The sequence below is a fragment of the Pleurodeles waltl genome, chromosome 5, assembly GCF_031143425.1.
Source record: "Pleurodeles waltl isolate 20211129_DDA chromosome 5, aPleWal1.hap1.20221129, whole genome shotgun sequence".
NCBI classification, from domain to species: Eukaryota; Metazoa; Chordata; class Amphibia; order Caudata; family Salamandridae; genus Pleurodeles; species Pleurodeles waltl.
This window is the reverse complement of record NC_090444.1, coordinates 1,511,618,339-1,511,642,763: the sequence shown is the minus strand read 5'-3', so window position 1 is coordinate 1,511,642,763 and position 24,425 is coordinate 1,511,618,339. Positions and strand designations below refer to the sequence as shown.

General features: G+C 42.8%; 1 protein-coding gene across 2 annotated transcripts in view; it reads left to right on the top strand.

Moving 5' to 3' along the window:
• The window catches only part of MCPH1 (microcephalin 1), a 1,086,437-nt gene that overhangs the window by 194,860 nt on the left and 867,152 nt on the right, over positions 1-24,425 (top strand). For both annotated transcript variants that reach the window (XM_069235811.1, XM_069235810.1), the window contains exon 9: positions 18,266-18,378. In XM_069235811.1, coding sequence (XP_069091912.1) covers positions 18,266-18,378 — 113 coding nt within the window. The remainder of the gene's footprint in view (positions 1-18,265; positions 18,379-24,425) is intronic.

Genomic DNA, 24,425 nt, shown 5'->3' with positions numbered 1-24,425 from the left:
TGCCTGCCCACAGAAGTTACTGCGGTTCCTGGTAGGCCACAAGCAACTTCAGTCTACCGTGCTCCCCTTTGGCTTTACCAGTGCCCCTGGGGTGTTCACCAAAGTGATGGGGATGTTTGCAGCTCATCTGCACAGATCAGGGGTTTCATTTTTCTCCTATCTCAACGACTGGCTGTTGAAGGCGGGCTTGTCCCAGGCTGTCGTCTTCCACCTCCAGACTACGGCGGACCTCCTGCATTCTCTGGAATTCACTATCAATTTACTGAAGTCACACCTGACTCCCTCTCAGATGCTCTGTTTAATCTGAGCTGTTCTCCTTCTGAGCGTTGAGTTCAGGATGTTCAGGCTATGATACTGAGGCTTCAGTCTCTATCCTGGATTTCGGTGAGAATGACTCTGAGGCTGTTAGGACTCATGGCCTTGCGTATCCTGCTGGTGACACATGCCAGATGGCATGTGCTGGCCCTACTGTGAGACCTGAAGTTCCATTTGGCGCAGTATGAGGGGAATATCTCTGAAACGGTCCAGATCTCAGAGGGAACTGGCTGTGGTTAACGGACTGTGATTGAGGCAGATCCCTCTCCCTTCCTCAACCAGAACTGACAGTGGTGACAGATGCGTCACACCCTGGGATAAGGTAGTCATCTCAGGTTTCTCACTTTGAAAACAGCCTTCCTTTTGGTCATTACTCCTGCCTGCAGGGTGAGTGAGCTACAGGCATTGTCATCTAAGCTACCCTACCTTTGCATCTATCCAGACAAAGTGGTGCCTCCTTTTTATCAAAAGTGGTTGCGCCCTTTTATTTAGACCAATCCATCACCTTGCCTATTATTTATGCACCCCACATCCTTCTAAGGAAGAGGAGAGACTCCACCGCCTGGACCCAAAAAGAGCGTTGGCATTTTCCCTTGATCATACAAAAGAGTTCTAGGTGGATGATCAGCTCTTTGTCGGTTGTGTGGATGCGAAGAAAGGTCAGGCATTGTGTCTCCAGATGGGTTGTCCTCTGCATCAAAATCTGCTACACATTGGCCAAGAAGCAACTCCCTTAGGGTTTGCGTGCTGATTCTTCTAGGGCCAAAGCCACAACCGCAGTGTTAGCACGCGGAGTTCCAGTCCTTGACATCTGTTAGGTGGCAATGTGGACTTCTCGCCATATGTTTACCAAACACTACTGCCTGCACATTCTGGTCCATGGGGACACGCACTTTGCCTGTTCGGACCTGCAGGACTTTCTAGTATGATCTTGGTTCGCAGACCCTCCGCTGGGTTTGGTATTGCTTGGGTATCTTTTCTAAGGTAAGAAATCTGCAACTAGATGTCTCAATCAGATGGACAAATTGCTTATCTTCGGTAGCACCTTATCTGGTAGAAACAATATCTAGTTGCAGATTCCTTACCAACCCACCCATTCACCCCACTCAGCGAACTGATTTCTAGGGACAGGGAGTCCCCTTTCAGCCCTAGTTTTGACACACCAGTGATCAGTGTTCTTCATGGCTCCGCGTTTACGGCCTGTAAAGTAATGAAAAGAAACTGATGTTGGCGCAACGGGTGGCACCTATTTTGGTATTGCAACACAATTTCCGGGGAAGATGACGCCGGCAACACAATTTCCGCAGCAGATTACGCCGGCAACTGACGCTTGAGCACTCAGGGGGACTGCTCCAGAAAAATTTCAGAATCCAGACTGACTCCTGGGAGAAATGCTAAGGTAAGGAACCTGCAACTAGATATTGTCTCTACCAGATAAGGCATTACTGAAAGTAAGTAACTTGTCTTTCTTTGGCCAGGGACAATGCTTGGACTCTTATTTGCAGTCACTCTTATATTGTGATAGTGTCAGGCGGCACCAAGCCAGCACCAGTGGGGTGATTAGAGGACGAGAAGACCCAGCCACCCCACCCTCAGAAACAAGCTGACAGACACCCTGGCTAACCAGAGCCTTCATCCAACTCCTTACAAAGAGAGAGGCACAACAGACTCAAAAAGCACTGGCACTCACCACTTGGTCAGCACTGCTGAGCTCGTTCCCCCTCTGCCTCAATCCAGCTCCTGTCTCAGGGTACACTTTTAAAATACGTACAAGGCAGCAGGGCGCAGACAGTGATGTGTGTCCTGATGCCTCCTTGTCCAAGCAGACTGAAGAAAGCAGAGATGTATAAAGCACCCCATTGTCCTACCTGTGAGTTGTCGACTGTGCTGGTGGGACCTCTACACCAGCTTCCTCCATTTTCCTGTTCTGCCTCCATTCCCAACTTTCTCTTGGTGTTGAGCTTGTTTGTGAATGTATATTTATACACCTGGCAATATAGAGGGGAAGTTTCTCCTGTACTTGTTGCAAGAAAGCATTTTGAATGAGACTCTTTTCTCTATTGATAGCCAGTGTAATTGGCATCTCTAGGGTGGGGACACATGAACGCTAGCTGAGGCCAAATATGATGTGTATAGTTGTATTCCTTACAAATTGTAAGAGAGAAATCCACTTTTTGTTCATACAAATTTAAATAATTAAACACAATGAGGCACAACCCAGTAGCCCATGGACCTGGGCAAGTACATATGAAGCAGAAAACGATTGGCCCCAAGGGGTAAGTGTATGCCTTGACTCCCACTGCATTAATTCAAGCACTTATTCCCCAAAAACTTTTTGACTCAATGTGGTTTTCTTAAATTAATTCATATCATTTATTCAGTAATTTCAAAATAATGTGTCAATTAAAAAACTGATTTAGGTGCTCTTATAGTGACGGTGCAGTGAAAGTGAATTTTTACACAGCTCCATGAGATAGGAAACGTAAAATGGGGATTTTTACACAATGCAGTCAATAGGGTGGAAGTGTGTTTGGTGTAGTTAGCCAGTGTCTCAGTTTCATATTCTCTCTCCTGCCACATTGTTTAAATAACCAGGCTGTATGGGGCTAAACTAAGAGCCTGAATAGTCTGTGCATCGTCTTTATTTTCAGTACTAAATCAGGCCATTTTGATATGCTCCCGTGTAAGTCTGGAAGGACCTACTGTACTGTTTTCTGTGACTGCACAGTGTTGTCACGATCACAATGCTTGTAAAAGTAATCCTTGCTGGAAGAGCTCCATTGGATCCTGCATGCACCAGTGCATGATAGGTCGCAGGGAGGTAGAACCTGATGATGAAGCATGCCACATAACATGGATGAGGGTTTCCATCCTTTTAGGGAAATTTCCTTGGGTTCCTCCTGTGAAGAAGGCACACAACTAAACAAGTTATTGCTCCCCTATTCTATCCCCTCCATTCCCCAAATATCACTGCCTCATAGTAACCCACTAATATTTTTGTAGTACTATATTGTCTTGGGAGGATTTGCTGGAATTGCTCAACCTCTTCTCGTTCCTCGTATCATGTGTGCCGTCTTATGACATGAAGGCACAAGTCGGGGGAACGTCAAGTGAATTAGAAACTGCACCTCAGATGAAAGGGATTTATTGCAAATTAAACTAGAAGCTTAGCTGAAGGAGGGCCAATCTGGATCTAGAACTATTTGAGATCAATCACTAACATCAGGGGGCAGTTACTAGTCTTCTTAGCTAACAGTTCTGAAAGGGCACTCCCAATATCACAGCACAATATGTGTTTAGACGGGAAATAAAGATTATACTTCGCTAGCAAATCGAATATGAAATGTAAATAAACTGAAAATTCACAAATCGTTCAGACCACTTATAACTAGTATTGTTTTAGACTGGCACGGGCATCTTTACTCAGGGACTTTTCCACCACTCTGTACACACATAGAAATGAGGCACAATGAAATCTGGAGGTCTTTAGGGGCATGGGGTTGCTGACAGGAGAGAGACACTGGCAGATAAACCTGAGACAATATAAAATATACTTTAGGTTGGGGACTGTTGCAGGTTGACCCCAGGGAGTTGTAAAGCCGCTAACTGGCAGTAGAAATGTCTCCCTTTATCTATATATACAGAATATCCCGGCTGTCAGCTCACTTTACATGACCAGAGAGTGGATCTGGTATGTGAGCGTACAGCCGTTTTTCATGGAATTCCCGCTTTGGGAGTAAATTTGTTTCCACATAGTACTACACCACACTAGTGTTACTTTACATGTACGTCATTTAATTCACTTATGTTAATCCACGTGTTATTATGTTCAGTCATAACTCACAACATTTGCTTGCATATGTGGATCTCAGGTGTACAAATGGGATTATCACTCTGGCCATTTGAGTCCAGTTTTGCAGTTGAAGAGTCCCCCAGGATGCCATTTAAACAAACTTGTAGCTTTCCTCTATTTATCAGGTCCCTTAATATGACCAATCCACCTCTACGTGAAGGGAGGCACTTCATCCCAATCTCTCTGAACTCGTTAATCCAGACCCTTGGTTACTCTATAATAACAGTTAATTTTATGATCCACATCAAACTACTTTACCTCAGCATAAAGCAATAAGTAGCTGAACTGTTCAGAAGGTAATCATTAAAAGTTGTTTGGTCACTAACACATTATTTGGGAATGTTAAAAAGGACATGGAGAAGCCTAGACTGGTTATTGAACAGCTTTTCTGTTTTATATGCGTGAAGTGATCAGGTGATTAATGTCAACACTAACTGAAATATGGTTGGCTCTCTAACAAGACCATTAAAGCTTTCTGAAAGTGTCAGACAGCAAGGACTGAACCTGAGCTCTAAAACGTACTGGGATGTACCGATCTGTAAACACCAGGTGGCTGATACTGGAAGTGTAACAAATATTTTATTATATGTGGGCTTCATCACACACCCTTACAGAAATTGTTCTCACGGTTTAGTAGTGCAGAACGCAGGGTGGGAATCACGGTGGAGTCTTACATAAAATTACCTGAAACCACTGTCTCCCTTACCCATCCTACATTCCCTTATCCACCACCAAACATAAGAAAGATTACCTGGGTTTCTTGTTACCATGTCACATATATTCCTTTCCCCACCCAGTAAAGAAATTACAAGAGGCACCACATCTTATGGCTGATACCCCTCTTATTTACATTTAAAACAATTGAAACATCTTTTTGTCTTGTGAGGGAATGTGAAACTAAGTGGAGGTTGTACTTTAACTTTTAAATTTCATGTCTTTACGTTTTGTGGTGGAGCAATTGTGAACATATCAGTTAACCTTAAGTGCCTTTCAACTGCACTTTTTAGGGAATGTCTTTGTGTTTTGTGCATCGCTGTATAATGATGGGTGTATTGACCTATAAAGGTTGTCATGCTAGCCTATATTGGTTGAATATTATGGACTGTGTACAGTACTGACATGTACAGTGGCTGTATCATGGTCTTTTTATGGATGTATGATATGTGTGCAGCCGTAAGATGGTGAATGTACTGGTATACGACTGTAGCTTTGTGAGCATTTCATGGTGAACCTGGCGTTATAATTTATCCCAATACCCAATTTATTTTTCTTGCATTGTGCTCAAACGGGTTGTGTTTTAGTGGGAAGTGAAAGAGAATGTGGACTTTGGACACTTCAAACTTAGTTTATATGTTACAGTCCAGTCTGCGATTTGATGCATCGTGCCTTCTCTGAAATAATGATTTTCATTTATCAGATGCAGGATCTTTATACTTCTGTTACCCAACGGATATACGAAAATTAATTGTGTTAGCACCGTACAATTGTGAAAAAATGAGAAATTTCCTAGCAAGCGTGACGCAAAGTTTCAATTCTATTAAGGACACGGAGGCGAGGATTATGCAGTCCTTTCTTCACTTTTATTAATTACAGCAAGTTCAAAGTTCAAACAAAAAACATTGCAAATACTTCAAATCCCATCCACGATGCCATGAGCGTTGTCATGGAAACCATACACCAATCATAACAGTATCCGAATGTCCATATAAATGTCTGACGGGATCAGTCCTTCCTCTTCTTCACTGTAGGAAGTTAAGTTCAAGCGGCATCAATCTGTTTTTGAATCGCCTCCTAAAACGTAAGGAAGATGTCCGTGCTCTGGTCTCCAAGTGCAGAGTGGTTAGGACTCACGCATTCGGTGTGATGTTGGAGTCCTCAGTTCTTGGTTTTGTGTTGGACAGGTCCTCTGTCCACTGGAGTTCTTGGTCCTTTTGGGTGCAGGGCAGACCACTGGAGCTTGGCAGAGGTCGCTGGTCACACTGGATGCATTGCTGTTCTTTTGCAGGTTCTTTGAAGCAGGAGGCAGGCCACTAGGGCTGGGGCCAAGTCATTTGTCATCTTCCTTCTTCTCTGATGGGGTTTCAGCTTAGCAGTCCTTCTTGTTAGGTCACCAGGAATCTGGTGAGCTGGGTTCAGGGAGGCCCTTAAATCCTAAATTTAGGGCCAATGGCTACGGTCCATGAGGGTGGCTACACCCTGCTTGTGCCCACTCCCTTCAGGGAGGGGGGCACAAACCTAATCCGATTGGTCTCTGTCCTCCAAACCAAGATTGAGGATTCTGAATGGAGGGGGGTACCTCAGCTCTGGACACCTTAGGGGTGGTCCTGGCTGGGGTGGTCACTCCTTCCTGTTTCCCCTAATTTTCCTGCCGGACTTACTGCCAAAAGTGGGGCTTTGTCCGGGGGACGGGAAACTCCACAAGCTGGGATTCCCTGGGGCACTGTAACAAGAGGCTTGAGCCTTTGAGGCTCACCGCCAGGTGTTACAGTTCCTGTAGGGGGAGGTGTGAAGCACCTCAACCCAGGACAGGCTTTGTTTCTGAACACAGAGCACACAAAGGCTCTCACCCATGTGATCAGAAACTTGTCTGAAAGTGCAAGCTGGCACAGACCAGTCAGTCCTGCACTAACAGTTTCGCTGACATACAGGGGGCATCTTTAAGGTGCCCTCTGTATGCATTTTTTTTTATAAATCCCACACTGGCATCAGTCGGGGTTTTGAGAAATTTGATATCAAACTCCCCAGTATTCAGTGAAGCCATTATGGAGCTGTGGAGTTCGTAATGACAATTTCCCAGACCGTATATGGTTACACTGCACTTACCATGTCTAAGAATGGACTTGGACACTGTAGGGGCATATTGCTCATGCAGCTATGCCCTCACCTGTGGTATAGTGCACCCTGCCTTAGGCCTGTAAGGCCTTCTAGAGGGGTGTCTTACCTATGCCACAGGCAGTGGTTTGTGGGCATGGCACGCTGAGAGGGGTACCGTGTCAACTTTGCCTTTTTCTCCTCACCAGCACACACATGCTGCAAAGGAAGTGTACATGTGCTGGGTGAGGGGTCTCCTAGGGTGACATAATACATACTGCAGCCCTTGGGGACCTTCCCTGGCCACAGAGCCCTTGGTACCATGGGTACCTTTTACAAGGGACTTAACTGTGTGCCAGGGTTCTGCCAATTGTGGATACAAAGGTACAGATTTTGGGAAAGAACACTGGTGTTGGGTCCTGGTTAGCAGGACCCCAGCACACATTTAATCAAAGTTGGCATCAGCATTATCCAATCCTGCTTCTGGACAATATAGCAATAAACTGAAATGATCCTACACTAATTTGTGTACAACAATGGAACCGAGACTGAAATACTATATTGCTAAAACCATGCATATTTTCTTTCTGACATGCCTTTTAGTTGTGCTTTTGATTGGCTAGCATGCCTCTTTATGAAATGCTGCCAGTCATTTACTAGTGCTATCTTTTAGGTAATGTAAATTGCTATGCTGTGCAGGAATATACACAAATGTTGTTGGCTTTAGGAACTCATGGAAGCCTCACTCATGAAGCTGGAACACGGTAGATGAATTATAAACCACTGTGCTCTTCATCTGTACAACTAAACAGCTAAAGGACAGCTAAACCACTTCCCATTACAATAGCAGCCGGCTGGGGGACTAGATGCGCTGGGAGGTGAGAGACTGCTGCAAACATGTTTACTCAAAGCTGGAGTTGAGAGGCCGTTCATCAAGTTGGCATGATAAGCAGATGTCACAACCATTACACTAGCAAACTCTCTAGCATTCTACATTTTATTTGGTCACACTACACCACACCACTACCACTATCATTGCCTCTACTGTGACTGCTGGCTTAGTTGCTACTGAATCCAAGATGGTGAAATCCAGCGTAGATTAATCAATATCAGGAGAATCCCAGTTGGCGCAAGCTAAGGCAGCATTCTGCACGACACTCCCATTTCCTCAATATATGTATTCCTGACATACTTACTAAGCAGCGGGGTCAGGATTAAAAACATTTGGGAAAAAAAACAGCACCAGACTGCCACCAGTAAATATAGAACTTGATTGTGTTTAGTCAGCATGGATGGATCACGTCTTGCTTTGAAAGTATAAAAGTTGAAATTTCCATTTCATGCTCACCCACCCAGGCAGCCTCACTTGCTGGATCGGAGTTCTTAGGGAGTGATAAGGGGTTATATTGTTGAAGGTGGATGTATGCTGTGTCTCCATTGACAGACCTTGAGCTCCTTAAGGAGTTTAAAGACTATACTCACCATTATGGATGTGTGAGAAGTTGTGTTGTTGGTTGACTAGGGTGAGAGTCCTGGTCAGGCACCTGCTACAATCCCTGGCAGGGTGCACATCAAAAAGTTACTTTATGCAGCACACAAACAGTAACAAAGTGAAAACACAACACAAGAAAACTCCCACACCAGTTTAGAAAAATAGAGTAAAGTTTAATAACTTATTGGACACCAAAACAATAAATATGTAATCAGTAGAACTAGAGTTATGCATTTTTAAAGTTTTAAGTGAAAATGACTCCAAAAAGCACAAAGCACTACTCACACAGGGATGTGGAATTCCTATCGCCCGACGCCCGGGACATCTTGTTTGGGGTCAAGGGCAACAAGTTTTTATGTTTACTTTGTCCTTGGGACAAGTAGGCCCAACCCTCTGCAGCACAAACCCTTTGGCTGCCTGTTTACAGAGAGTGGAACTCTCTACAGTTGAGGTAATGTGTTTCCAAAAGATAATGCTGTTCAAACTTGTATTTATGGTTCATTATTTGAAAACCTTCATTATTAGGGTGAGTGCTGTAAATAAATGTTTTAAGGTCACCCTTCACTACTGACGTTGGTTCCAGTACAAATAAAAAAAACGTGTATACACATGTTTGAAAAGTTTAGGCTATGAGGCTAAGTATAATGCTCCCAGAATGCTCTCTGATTAGATGCAAATGAGGTGTAATTTAGTAAAATGTTTTGATGCATGCTAGTATTTCCCAAAAATATTTGTAATGGAAAATCAGTGTAACCATTTTCAACACGATTATGGGAAGCATGAAAATAAACAAACACTGACAAAGCCAACTGATCTGACATATTTTTATAAGTCTTTTAGTTTCATCAATGCGTGTCTTGTTTTGACATGGCTTTTGTAACACTTTATTGTTGTGGGAGCTACCAGGCCCTCAACATTGTAACAAACACTGGGAAAAAAAAACAAAAAACATTTTTGAACTCTAAAAGCACACGTTGCCACCAGTGGCATAACAAAGGCCCGCAGCCACCCTCCAGGGGGCCCCTTCAGCACAGCACCTGCCCTGAGTGAGTCTGGAGAGGGGGCTCCTCCATGTTCTTTGCAAAGGGGCACCCTCCAGTTTCGTTACGTCACTGATTGCCACTGTAGTTCCTGACACTGAACAAAACTACTTTGTGTGCCAATATGCTCCTTGTGGAAGAGAAGAATGCGATCACTCACAGTAAAGCCAGCCGAAAGAGAGAGAAATAGAAGTTTAATAAAAACAAAATGTCTTTAACACCAGACCTAATTAGGGACCAAGACCCACATGTAGGTAGCTTTTTGCATGTCGCAAACAGTGACTTTCGCTGTTTGCGACGTGCAAAAAGCACATTGCGATGCACAAACCCAGTTTTGCGATTCGGTAACCTGGTTACCGAATCGCGAAACGGGTTTGCGACTCGCAATTAGGAAGGGGTGTTCCCTTCCTAATTGCAACTCGCAGTGCAATGTAGGATTGTTTTGCGAACGCGGGCGCAAACCAATCGCAGTTTGCACCCATTTCAAATGGGTGCTAACACTTTCACAAAAGGGAAGGGACATTGTGAATGTCACTGTAAACATTTTTTCAGAGCAGGCAGTGGTCCGCAGGACCACTGCCTGCTCTGAAAAAATGAAACGAAAACGTTTAATTTTTCGTTTTTGTAATGCATCTCGTTTTCCTTTAAGGAAAACGGGCTGCATTACAAAAAAAAAAAACTGCTTTATTGAAAAGCAGTCACAGACATGGTGGTCTGCTGTCTCCAGCAGGCCACCATCCCTGTGAGGCCGCCATTCGCAAGGGGGTCGCAAATTGCGACCCACCTCATGATTATTCATGAGGTGTGTATTTGCGAAGCCCTTGCGAATCACAGATTGTGTCAGGGACACCATCCTACATTCGGATTTGCGACTCTCAATTTGCGGGTCGCAAATCTGAACCTACCTACATGTGGCCCCAAATTCTTAAAGAAAGTCACAAAAGTGCACCCATGGTATATGTCGTACCCCTATAAAATATTTGTGAACTGTATTTTAGCATGGGTAAATACGCATGTGTAGATTTGCTCATGTGAAAATCTATTGAGCATTTGCAATTTCATTTTCCCTCCAGCCACTTTCTTCCCAACCCTGGAAGAAGTTCTAATTCTGCCATTGTCAGGAGTAAATGTCCAACCTTTCTTATTATGGGAAAATATTAGAGAGAAGCTGGTGAAGATCTTTAAAACATGCAGGTTAGTAGGTATGCAGACTCAAAGGCATTCCAGCCCTGGAACTATTGCTTACTGCTTCCTCCAGCCCCAGTATGCAGATCTGTACAAAGGTGGAAAAATAAGGAAATTGCTACAGTAGGGATTGAAATTGCAAGTATTCAAGCCCTACTATGGTAGTAGCCCTGGCATAATCAGAGAGGCTATTATCAGAGCTCTTACATAATGAGATTGCTGCCATAATTTGGCGCCACACTACATGGCACCAAAGGGACAAGTAGATCTTTTTACAGGACAAGTAGATTTGAGAAGCAACCTGTCCCGTGGACAAGTAGATATTTTAATAAATTCCACACCCCTGCTCACAGATATCTGTTTGTGCAAAACGGGTGGAAGTCACAAGTTCAGGCCGCTGCAATGGAGTGTGGGCCAGATACAGGGACCAGTTTAGTCACACCGAAAGAGTTACCTTCGCAGTCCTGAGTAAAAATTTCTGTTCGTGGTGGAATGGGCCACAAGAAGAAAACCATCAAAATTGCAGTAGGCCATCAAAATCTTGCAATGATCCTGTTGTATGTTGCTGGCTGTTGTTGCTGGAGCTTTGTGTTGGTGGTCACCGCAAGTAGTTCATGCTGTAGCACGAAGAGTGAGTTCACTGGAACTTTGTGTTGGTGGGTGGCAAGATCTTGGCACAAATGGGCCTATTTGCAAAGAGCCCAAAAACTTCAGGGGAGCTCAGCTGAGGCCACACCAAGGGCCCTGGGCCTGATGGGCGCCCTTGGGAATCAGAAACACGCTCCAGCTGGATCCATGTGCAGATTAAAGATGGTGAGAGGCTTTTATGTCCCTGACTATGAACAGGAGGCCAGCAAACTAGCCCTTGAAGTCACTCTGCCAGCCCTGAGTTTAGAAGAAGCAGGGCAGGCCCCTGAGGGTTCAAGGCAGGCTCTAGGTAGCAAAGCAGTCCTTTCAGGGGAACTGAGCAGTTTTGTGGCGTACACAGCAGCAGGCAGTCCTCCGAGAGTCCTTCACAGGTCCAGAAAGTGAACTGAACATTGGGCCTGAGGGAAATTTTATTTTTTTATACTTGGTGCCTCCTTTGAAGTTAGGAGACATTTCTAGAGTTTCTGTTTGAAATGCTTTGAATTTTCTGGCTGCCCTACCCTAGCTCCAAGCTGGCTGCAGGAACAATGCAGTGGCGACAAGCCCTTTGTGTGAAGGCAGAACACAGCCTATTCTGTTGCAAGTGGGGCTGTGGCCAGCTCTACCCCATCCTGCCAGCCGATAGCCCATTCAGCCACACCTAATCCCTCTATTGTGTGATTGTCTGGGAGGAATTCACAAAGTCTATCTGCCAAGTACACCCAGTCATGTGACCTAAGACAGGCTGCAGGCACCAAAGGTTAGAGCTGGAAAATGTCAACTTTCTAAAAGTGTCCTTTTCAAAATTGTAATTTAAAATCTAACTTTCCCAGTAAAGAGAATTGTTCCTTATAATTTCATAGATAACAAACATGAAATGCTTTCCTGGTCCCAATCAAAGTTAGCACTTACTAAATGTTATAAGGCAACCTAAATTTATCCTATGGGACAGGTATGACTCAGAGTAGTGAAAAAAACGTTTAGGATTTTCTTACTGCCAGGACATGTAATACTTAAAAGTACATGCCCAACCTTATAATTAGGACGCAGCCTGTCCCATGGGCTATGTAGGGCCTACCTAAGGGGTGCAATAAAAGGAAAGATTAAGACTTGGCAAGGGGGTCGGATTGACAAGTTGAAATGGCAGTTTAAAACTGCATTCAGTCTGCTGTGGCAGGCCTGGGTCATTTTTTTAAGGCTACTTGAGCGAGTGGCATGAAAAGTGCTGAAGGCTACCTGTAGCGTTTAATTTACAGGCCCTGGGCATATGGTATACCATTCTACAAGAGACTTACAAGTACATTAAATATGCCAATCAGGTGTAAGTCAATTTTACCATGTTTGAGGTAGTGAGAACAAGCGTTTTAGCACTGGTTAGGAGTCTCAAAGAGTACAGAGTCCTCAGAAAAATAATTTGAACACAAAATTGGAGGGAAACAGGCAAAAACTTTGAGAGAAGACCACCTCAAGGCTGACTGGTCTAGCAGGATGTTTCAAGAAAAAAGAATTGACTTGCACTGGGGAGAATGAGGAGGTGGAGAAGCAGAAGGATTGGATAGTGCGGGAGTTCCTCTATTGTGCCCTCGGACTGGAGAATCTGAACACAAGGAGCGTCCCAGAAACCTACAAGACTAGATGTTAAATGGGCTGAGGACTAGAAGAAGAAAAACCCCCAATAAGCCAGGAACCAGAAAGACCCTCCAAAATGTTCCTGAACTATCCAGCTGGAAGCTAAACAGAAAACCTCTGCCTCAGCATCTTTGCACTTTATTGCATGTAGTATACACAACCAGTATCTGGTGGAGGAGAATTCTTCCAGGATTGAGAATAAAGGGTAGAGAACCATTACAGAGAATTTCATCAAGAGAAGAAAAAAATTAAAATGTTATAAGTGGCCACTACAATTTAATAATAAAAAAAAAACCTTTAATCCCTCCTAAGAAATGACCAAATGCCAAAATAGAAAAGCTCTTTCGAGAACCATCAACAAAACTCATTAAAGATGCTCCCCTATTACCTCCTAAGCCATTCACTGGACCCTCTGATGAGTTGGCCACATGGCCCAGCAGAAGGCCAGACCCTGCATCCAACTCCTGCAGGACTCTGGCCATTCACATCAGCGGTAGGTACCCCATGGGGGGTTGGGTGGAGGGCTTGACCAGAGGTCTGGCCACACCGTCATCTTCTTCTGGTCATTGCAGAAGCAGCAGGCTTTATGCATGCAATAGCCAAATGCTAACCTCTACTGCGCACAACCAAACGCTGTGCAGAAAGAGCTCACCCCCTGCAGCAGGTTGGACACAAGACCTGACCGTAGGCCAGGCCCTAAAGCCCAACCCCTACTACAAGGAAGGGAATAATTTAATAGCAGCTGAATGTAGTATGTCAGCAACAAAATCCCAAACAATTCAGTAGTATAGCTACAGTTAATTAAAAGAATTGATTAGAATTGGTAATAACATCTTAACATATGTTTTATAAAAATCTATGAATTTCACTTTTAAAAAACGACAGTTAAAGTACAGAAATGATTACAAAATAAGGCTAAAAATAGTGAAATTCAACGGTTATGGATAGTTCGGCAAACTTTGTTGTGCACCAAATCAATCATTATGCCCTCACAATTATGTTTTAATAAAATGACTGGAAAGCACAGTGTCATTAAATAACAACACATTCTCAAAGAAATAAATGAAATAGCCTTATAGCTCATTTTATCTGGCTATTCCGGCCATTAAAGGCCTGCTGTGGCACTGTGAGCCCAAGCCATCGGCTGTTAGAATATTCTACCACATGAATGTCCTAATCAAAATAAAAAGTCACCTCCTCTGGATTTTGCAACTCTGTAGCCTTTTGGGGCATGGCAAATTGACCTATGAAATAATTAATAAAGAGGTCTTATTTAATAAAATATTGGAGTACCTCAACAATGACCATAGAGGGCTCGCATGCCCCGAAAGACAGAAAGTGTATTCATTATCCTGGATTCAGGAATGCGCTCTGGTGTGTGCAAGGAGGGGAAATAGTGAACTATAGGATGATGTGATGGGTGCAAGTGAAACGTGGGATTTGTTTCGGCGTTTCAAGTGTTTGGTTTTTTTTGCCACTCTGTTTTATGAAATGGAAACCTTTAATAAAACTTGGTTGAGACCTAAAACAAAAAGCATCCTGTGAGACACACGGGTTTTAAAACTCCCTGTGGCTCAGAAGCCATTTACAACAGCTGTGTATGTCTAACATTTAAGTGCCACTGTCATGTTCACAAAAGTTGTGAAAATCGGCAGCAGTCAGTCCCAGATTCACTTGTCGCCTTTTAGACGTGCCAAGGGAGACAGAAGCTGGGGAGAATTGCCTTCTCCCTCCTTCCGAGGCCCCAGTGACACTGGAAACTCTGGGAGGAGGGAAGGCAGAAGACTCCCTGTCTGGCCTCTCATTTCTCTGCAATCCAAATATGCTACAGTCAGGTGAACTTTAGTAACAGAAGCTCCAGATTTGGACCTTGGAAAGTTAACAGTGAGATAATACCAGTGTCCATAGCCTTCTGCTACTGTGAATGCTGAATTTGTTACTAATGCATTTTATGTATCATGGGTTAAGAATTTGCATAGAATTTGACTAATATAGAAAATAATGTGCAACTTGGAAAATGAGCCTACTTGATTGGCCGTCATTAAATACGTAATGCTTTTATAAAATTAATATTCATATTAATTGAAGTACATGTATTAAGAAAAATTGTAGTAGTGTGTTATATTAATGACTATGTATTATGTATTTGCTTATTTATTGTGGGCCTGAAGTTACCGAGGTTAGGGCCAAGTCCGCAAAGCCTCATATTAAGCTGCACTGTTTAATAAAATCGTGGCAATGTATGTCCAGGGAAATCAATTCATGCTTGTATTGTTCACACTGTGTTGACCAAACGTTAGCATATGTCTTTAACTTTCTTATGAGAACTGCTTGCTAGAATGTCTTGTATTTGTAATTGCTACATTGTAAAGTTTGATGCATGAGACAGCGATGTTCCCAGGCGCTAACAATGGATGCACTGACTGAAGTATGGATGGATAAAAAAAATGTTACCTGACGAGTCTGATGATGGGAACAGGAGAAGAGAAGCCAATCATCAACATATGAAAGACAGTTTAGTTATATCTTAGATTTGGGTTTTTATTTCTATTGGTCTAATTGTAAACATACTATTTTCTTACCAATGGCAAATTTCTTTAGGTGATTTTAACTTAGCCCGACTGCACCGAGGAAGGGGAGGCTTATTTTTATTCTGTTTGATGAGCTGAACAGTTCCTGATGATTTATTTCTATCTTTATCTTTATTGCTTACATTTCTGATGCTGAATGCCGATCTCTTAGACTTTGCTTCTTAAATAGTTCATAGAGTGCTTAGAGAACCCTGAGTCTGAACCATCCCCTTTCACTGCCCGTTGCTGAAGCTGACCAAACTGATGTCCAACTGATGAAGATAATCGCAGCCTCCTGATCCATATGAGGAGAGGTGTAACAAAATGGTATTGTTCTTGTTGTAAGTTTTGTTCTTTGTTTCTAGGTACCAACCTCTATTTTGATAAAGCCATAGATATATGTTTTTCCAAATTAATTTTGACTAAAATTGTTTTGCATGAAGCCCAAACACGCTATTCTAATCAGAAAGTTAGTTAGGGAGACCCAGAAAATGCTAAAAAGGTATTATTGAAAGAATTGATGTTGTTGATTTACTGAATATAGATGTATGCTATTTCTATTGTGCAGTTGTTCTTGCTTTTAATTTGTACTGTGACTCTTGAACGCTTAATTGTGAATGCATTAGCTAAATTGAGATTCTTTAGAAGATTTGGTCAACCGGTATTGTTTATGTATGTTTACAACTTGGTTTTGAGACTAAGGCCCTCATTTTGTCATTGACAGTAAAAAACGCCTACCGCCGCGGTGACTGCCGCCAAAATACTGTCACCCCGGCTACCATCCGTCCGCCATACTATGATCACTGCCGGACTTCCGTCACAAGAAGGGCGGAAATCCGGAAGTGATCACACTGGCGGATTGTGGTAAGCTGGCGCTGCTATCCCCAGCAGCGCCACACCAGTTGAACGCTGCCCGACGTATCGTGACCTGTGATACGGCCTGGTGGTAGCAGCTCCCCTTCCCTTTCCCTGCCGGAACACCACCTAGAAGAAGGTAAATTGGGCTTCCGACAGGGGTGGGGGTGTTGTGTGTGTGTGGTTGTGTGCATGTGTGTGTGGTTGTGTGCATGAATGTGAGAGTGTGTGCGTGAATGTGTCTGTGTGTGTAGTGTTGTTTGCGTGGGTGTCTGCATGTCAGTTTGCATGTGTGTAAGAATGTGTGTGAACATGACTGGATGTATGCGTGTATGCCAGTGTGAGTGAGTGGGTGTATGCATGGTGCGTGTCTGTGGGTGTGTGCATGTGTGGAGGGGGTGAGAGGATCGGAAGAGGGGGTGAGAAGATCAGAAAGGGGGGTTTGGATGGAGTGGAGGTAGGGGGTGTCAGGTGGCTGTGGAGAGAGGTGGGAGAGCCGCCCTACCAGTGACAGGGAAAGACTTCCCTGTCACCGGTAGGGCCTTCCCCCATGGTTTTCGTGGCATTCCTGACACCACAAAAACCATGGTGGTAGGAAGGCTCAAAATGTCGCCGCCGGTACTATGCCGGCCGCCGGGCTGGAGATTGACATCTCTGGCCCGGCGGCTGCTACTGCCATGGCGGTCTGAGTGGAGAAGTGGCGGGTCGGCTGCAGCCAACCCGCCATTCTCATAATGTGGAGGTATGTACCACCAGCCTGTTGGCGGTTCTGGTGTCACATTACCACTCACTGCCAGGGTCATAATGACCGCCTAATTTACGTGGCATTAGCTTTGTTAATATAAGGAAATAAACATTCTAACTTTTACATAAAGGTGTGGTTATTCGTGCCCAAATAGGTCATGGTGTGTAAAGATTACTGCCTCCAAAGAATATTTGATGTTGTTGCATTGAATTTGAGACTTATGGTGGAATCACTGTAAGCGTAGTCAAAAGGTCCATCGAACCTCTAACGTGTCCCTTTATAAATTAAATAATAAAAGACCAAATAAGGACAGAGGAGCTCACTCCACTCCATTGTCTTCAATGGAGCAATCAATACTCAAGTGTTCTAATAATGTGTTCATAGCCGTCTTATTGATAGTGGTAATGAGATGTGTAATCATAACTCTGAGCTAATTTGTAATTGTATGTATTTTACCAAGGGTGAGTTAATTAGCTTTGCCTTTGGTGTGCTAGTTATGGATTGTGGAGCTAAAAGTTCATGGCGAAATTCAGTGTTTTTTCTGTTTTAATCTCTGATTGACGGTAAAAGGTTGCAGATAAATTGAGACTATCATCTACAGCGTACATCTTTCTATTAAGTTTGTTTTATTCAGTGCAATTATAAACGTTAACAACTAGTCAACTGTAGAGACTACTGGTGGTAGTTAAAAAGCTAAACCGAAACTTCATTCATAGATTTTGGAAATGCTGAATGTGACTCAGTGTGTAAAAGTGAAGTACACACTTGGATTTCAAATGTATATATTCACTGGGGTTTGGAGTGACTTAGGGGGCCTGTATGATGGAGGCTTTGATGGTGATTACAAAACGGTATTTCAAATATGCGTTGTATGTCAATTTTACTTTAGTCTTACGAAATATTGCCAATCCATTTTAAATTGTAGCATACAATTTGGTTAATTGTCATAAATCATGCTTAATGTGTTATCGGTGTTTCAAAACCAGATGACACACCCAGGTATTTGTTTGAACAGTTCATGCACTGTATTGATCCAAAACCCATTTATATGTGTATTCTTAATAAAAAATATGATTCCATTTTGGTTCCCCCTAAAATGCCTCCAAATAAGATACTAATTGGATCTTAACACATTTTATTTAGGTCTTCCAAGTGAAAAATCCGATTGGAACACCATAAATGGCTTTTGTGATGTAGTTAGTGATCAAAAGAGTAAATCTGGTGCACCTTCAATGAAAAAAGAACGAACCAAGAAGGTCAGTCTCTATTCATACTTCATTTGTTTGAAACCCACAATGGCAAATGCGTTCCAAAATTTGGTACGATGACTGAATTGACTATATGATCAGGAATATAATTATGATTAAAGATTAAATGTGACTGATTGAGTTTTAAACTGTGGTTTCCTAATGTTGTTGTTCTTAAACATATTGTAACGCAGAGCATCTAAGTAGGCCGCTCATTCGTTTTGGCATGTTGGTACTTTTTCAGCCATTTTACTTTATTCACTAGTTGCAGGATTGACACCACCACCACTCATATACATTTGTTCTTTTATTCACGTAGACTGCAATTCAGTTGTGGTCCTATTTCTGGGAGTGTACATTCAAAGACTCTTTAAATGCACAAACGTGGGTTTTAAAGCTGCTGCCCAATTTTCAACTTATATCTGTAACCAGTTTTTAAGCGTAGGTTGCATGTCTGTCAGACCCCAATGCCGGCCTCTGCTCATATGTTGCTTTTTTGTTCACGGGTACATTAAAGGGAATTATAAATTGAAGTCACAGGAATGGGAAACAACCGGCCAGACCTGGAATTACTGGGTCCTTAAATGCAGATTTCCCCAATTTTACAGAGTTTAACACCGGTATTTACCACCTGCTTTGAGGAGGTGGTAAACCTTTGCAATACGGCTGGTGTATGGGGTGGGGAGGCTGAGCCATAGAGGAGCATTGTCTGTTCTCTCTTAGTAATAGAGGGGACAGGAAGGATCTGAGCTATATTTCTTCCCACCGACCCTGGCCATTTCCACCTATGATTTTACTGGATGCGGGTCCACATCTGGTAGAACAGGGTCCAGTGAAGGCCTGGAGTACACCTTGTTGATACTGTCTTAGTGAAACAGGAGCAGTAAGTGATGGCACTTTATCTTTCATAATGGCCTGTCTGTCCACACAAAACCAGCAACATGTTATCTATTGCTTGTGCGCAGAATAGCCAAGCTTCATGCTGTAGTTGGCAACACACATTACCAATATACCCATTCTACTTCTGAATGAGCACTGTATCACAAAGCATTCCCCAATTCAGCATTAGGTTATCTTTTCCAGTTTAGGATTGAAAGTGAGGGCACTGTGATGTCCTGTGACAATGATGTCAATTATGTCACCTGGCTAGTGCTCTTTGTGCAAAACCCAGCAACCTTGTAATGTTATATGACAGCATTCCAGAGTGGTCAGTTGGACTGAGCTGAGGAACTGGCTGGGGTGTTTGAATAAAGCTCTTACCAGAACTTTCTCCAGGGATATCCTGTGATTCTAACAATGAACATTTTCACAGGCACATCTGACTCACTTCTAACCTATATATAAGGGGACTAACAAACAAAGATCTAAGCCAACATCTAAGAGAATCCAGATTTGTTCCTTCCCACATACCAAGACTCTTGGATGCTGATCACACTTCTTAACCACCTCATTCATGAGCCTCGATCAAGCCCTCAGAACAACAAGGAAATTCAAAACCTTAAACCTCCTAGTAGAACCATGCTTAGGAGCAAGCATCAAATAACATCTGACCACACTTGGCCTCGCATAATGCAAATCATAAATCCCCCTCTCCAATCGGAAATTGTACCCACTGATCTGAAACAATCATATAGAGTAACAAAAAGAAAACACGTCAGAACTGTCAGACTAGAGGCCCACCCTGAATCTCCCTATCATTAGCAAATTCCTCTGGATCAAGATCACTAGGCAGCTTACAGATTTAAATGAATCCAACAACATGTTATATGGCACAAAGTCAGTGTTCAGACCCAGGAAGGGTACAGAATCTACAGTTTCAGAAATCGAGAAAGACTTGTCCTCGCTCGATGCAGGAGATTCTGGAATTCTTATCCTACTCAAAATATCAGCAGCATAAAAACACAGTAGCCCACAAAGTCCTACTTCACTGACTAGAAAACTGGATTTCACTTCAGTTGTGTAATCTGTTCCTCTCAAGCCACTGACGATCAATTAAATCCCTCTCAAGCCAGGAGACCTTTCAAACCAAACTACAAGCTTGCCAACATCCTTGAAACATATCTCTCACCAGATGAAGGACAGCTACCTCAACTAAACAGTTTAAAAAACAAACTCCTGATAGTCCAAAAGGCCAATTTGAATGAATGGCCAAGAAAACTAAGTGCCTTTGAAATTCAATCTCAAGTTGTGAGTAATGTTGAGACCTGGTTTGATAAGGGTGTTGTCAAAAGCATCCACCACCACAGTTGTCAAAAGCACCAACCACTGCCCCATGATGATCAGAAGGATCGCCCCTCTTCCTCAGTTAGGACTAACCAGGGCTGTGGCCTATCCCAGCTCTACTACTGCAACATAGTCTAGATGGGTACGCATAAGTAGGACTTTCAAAAACTTTGGAGAATATGAAATCAAGCAGCCAAAATATGTCTTGTCAAAAAAAATCTGAGCATTTCACACCACTGTAAAAAGCTGTCCCCTAGCTCGTGGTGGCAAAAAGAATCACATTCAAACTCTGATGCATGGTATTCAAATCTCAGGAAGGAACAAGTATGAAATTTCTACGAAACCTTACCTTGACTTACATACCTAGTCGGGTCCTAAGATCAAGCAAAGCAAACTTGATTGTCAAAAAATGGACTCTCTTAAAAATCTCATTGACAATGCACAAGTCGAACTCTAGAGGCGTGCTAATGGAACTCATTAAGTCCACACCTTAGATAAAAGTCCAATCTATTGTCTTTCAAGAAAAACCTAAAACCAAATCTCTTCTAAGAGACCTACACAAATTGTTAGATACCCAGGGCCACTGCTGCCTCTCTTTAGAGATTAGGGCCCCTTTGAAGAGCCTGCGCAAATCAACCGAAACTGCACATACTCTTAACTGTTAGTGCTTAATCATCCTGTAGTTGGTGACACTATTGGAGAAGCTCTCCTGTCTCGAAAGATCGAGCACTGCAAAATGACATGTGACAAGACAGCGCTCTCCAAGTCAATAAAATAAATAAAAATGCATTCAGTGATACCTTTATAAGACGCTATAACAAGCTATTATGGAGAAAATATCCTGTAATCTATACAAGGCACAACTTGTAGATATGGGATGAACTCATTAAGCTCCCCAGTACCTTTAAAAACAATACAAAATGTGTTTATATATAAAAAAAGAAATCCCCAGTACCTTTGCAAGATACTCATAAGGACATTGAAACCATGTTTGTGATGTAGAATATTAGGTCACTGGTACCAGGGCTGCCACAGCCTCCACCAGTATGTGGCCAGGGCTTAAATAGCCTCTTTAAATGGAGTGGTGCTTAACTATAAGTATGTAAAAAGGAAATGCACTGCCTTGTCCACAATTAATCAATGGGCCTTTATCTACTACGTTCCCATCACACAGAAAAAAATATTTTCATCTAGACTAAACATACCATCAGGAACTCTGCCTTTTTATTATTGAGCCTACAGCAGTGTAATATTTTACATCAGTGTAACATTCACAATTATCTCCCTACCTTTTTTCCCCATCTTCTTCCTTAATCTGTGAGGTGGCTTCAACTTCTGGATAGCCCATTGTGAGGCATGTGTATGTTTTGCCTTCAACAGGCCCACCACTACCCATTATGCAAACTTGATTCCTTGTTGTCTGGCTGTGCAGACATTCTATTGTGCTTATGGTGTTCCTGTTGCGGCTGCTGTCTGCCTGTTTGGAACTGTTTTGTCACAGGTGGTGGCTTTAGATCCCATCCCCAAGACTCTGTTGTTAGAGTTGAGAGGGGGAATGGAGTAGACCCTGTCCAAAGTCTTGCCCACCTTCATACTATGCCTGGTATGGTTTGGCATTTGGACTGGCGTCTCTCAACAGGGAATGCATCCTAGAATCCTGCGACTAGTGGCAGGCTCACTCAGGTGTGCATGGCCTTTGTTGTATGGCTGGCTCTGTTGATACTGCCCTTCGCGCAGCAGACATCTTGGTTTGCACAATCATGCATGTGTTCCTGGTGGCCATGATCCCAATGTCGCTTCCTAAAGGCTTCAGTGCCTTCTGGATGGAATGGAGTTAAGTTTTAAGGGGCACAATTACCTCAAATAAAACAAGTTGGTATTTCTCTTATTTGCAGTAGGGAGAATGTACACTGTCGTCCCACACAGAGCACATGGAGAGCCTCATGAAGGTGCATAGAGGTATGTTCTTGTCCTCTCTGAAGCATAGATTTATAATATGTATAGCATGTGGAGAATTTCTTCACCCATTCTTTTCATGGGGTATTCTGGTTGGCTAGACTTGTTTGGTTCAGATTGTTAATCCTCTGCCTCTTACTCCTCATGGAGTTTACTTGTATTCCTTTGTTCCTGAGTCAAGGGTGAACTTGGGGGGCAGGTTGATATTGCTGAGTGTAGGCTGATGGCGTTTTCTCTCTGGCCTGAGGTGAGGCATGTAGATCCTCTAAGATTCATCCTCCAACAGATCCAAAAAATAAAACAAAATCTTAATCTATGGGATGATTTTTGCATTAACCTCTTTTGTCCGCCCTGATAAAATACAGAGGTGAGATATGTCTGTCACTATACTTATGCTGCATATCCTTTAATACTGTTTCATGATCATTGAGAGGGTAAACAGCTTCAATGATGGTGATGGTAATGATTTGTCTTCCTGTATGTTCCTTTCTTACAAACACCAAACTTGCAGTGAGTTTAATTTACATACTTTAGTTTTGGTACTTGCATTATATGAAAAGTTGTATGCCTGAGCTAAATTGAGTCAACTATGAAACATTCACATTTTTACTTAGAGGACTTAATTCTTCTTTAAGACCTTGCCTAAACTATCCACCAGTTAATTTGCTTCAAAGGGACAGCCAGTGGTGGGTAGAACTGGGCTTGCTACTCTGGCATTTGCTTATGTATAGCTTTGCCTTCACCTACCTCTTTTCAAGAAGGGTCCAACTAAAAACTTCCTGACCTTCTACTCTGTGAAAGATGCCCACAAAGTGCCATCAAAGGGTGCTGAAATGCATTTGATACAGGAATTGGCTGGACTGGTTACTGGGCGTGTTGACTTGAATGACAGGAGAGAACTTCTTAGCCACCTGAATGTTCTCTTGAGGATTAGATTTTAACCTATGGGTTCCAGAAAAATTATTTTCACCACTAGCATCCTGTAACAACAGGAACTACACTACACTGTAGTAAAAGTGAGAGTGGGAAGCTTTAGGTGACTGTCTTATGATCCCCCTAGAAATATCATGCTAATTCCAATTTTAAAATTCCACGCTTGATCCGCAGGCACTTAAGAACTAGCCTGAAACAGAAGAGGAATTACTTCACTGCCAACTGTAATAGAAGATACCCTTCTACCTGGGTAATATTAGAAGAGGTACTCTTACTTCTGCACAAATTCTTTCCCTCCTGGATTTGAACCAAAGAAATGGGAGAACCAGTTTTCCAACCTGTTACACAGTGAGATTTAAACATCTTCCTGTGGACAAATGTCTCTCAGGTATGGGGTTACCTCAGCATTGCATGATATTTAGGAAGGTTATAGATGTCTGGAACCAGAGGAGGCTGCTTACCAATTCAGAGGAGGCTGGTTCATTTCAGAGGAGGCAGCTGACCAATTTAGAGTACCTCAATAAGTGTTGCACTGCTAAGGGACACTGACTGGGGAAGACCTTCTCTAGTTGTTGGGAGCCTCTTACAATTGACTGCTTTAAAGTCATTGAGACCAGTCCAGAAGAAGTCAACTTGAGAAATCCTTCAGAAAGTCAAATTTCCCCAAAGACTATCGTCTGTGAAATATTTGTGTGATTTTTGGGAGAAAAAGATCTATATTAGTGTGCTTCAGATAAAACAGGTGCAGCCACCCAACCAATAAATTATTTGATAGAATACCTGCTATTCCTCTTACTGGTGAAAGCTTTTCTTTTCCCTTTATTTTTTCACTTTGGTCTCGTGTAAAGGCAAACCAAATTTGTTGAACAATGGTTGGGTTCAAAGAAAGTTAAGTATAAACAAAAAAAAGTGGTTGAGGTTTGACACTAGGCTTTGCTCACGAG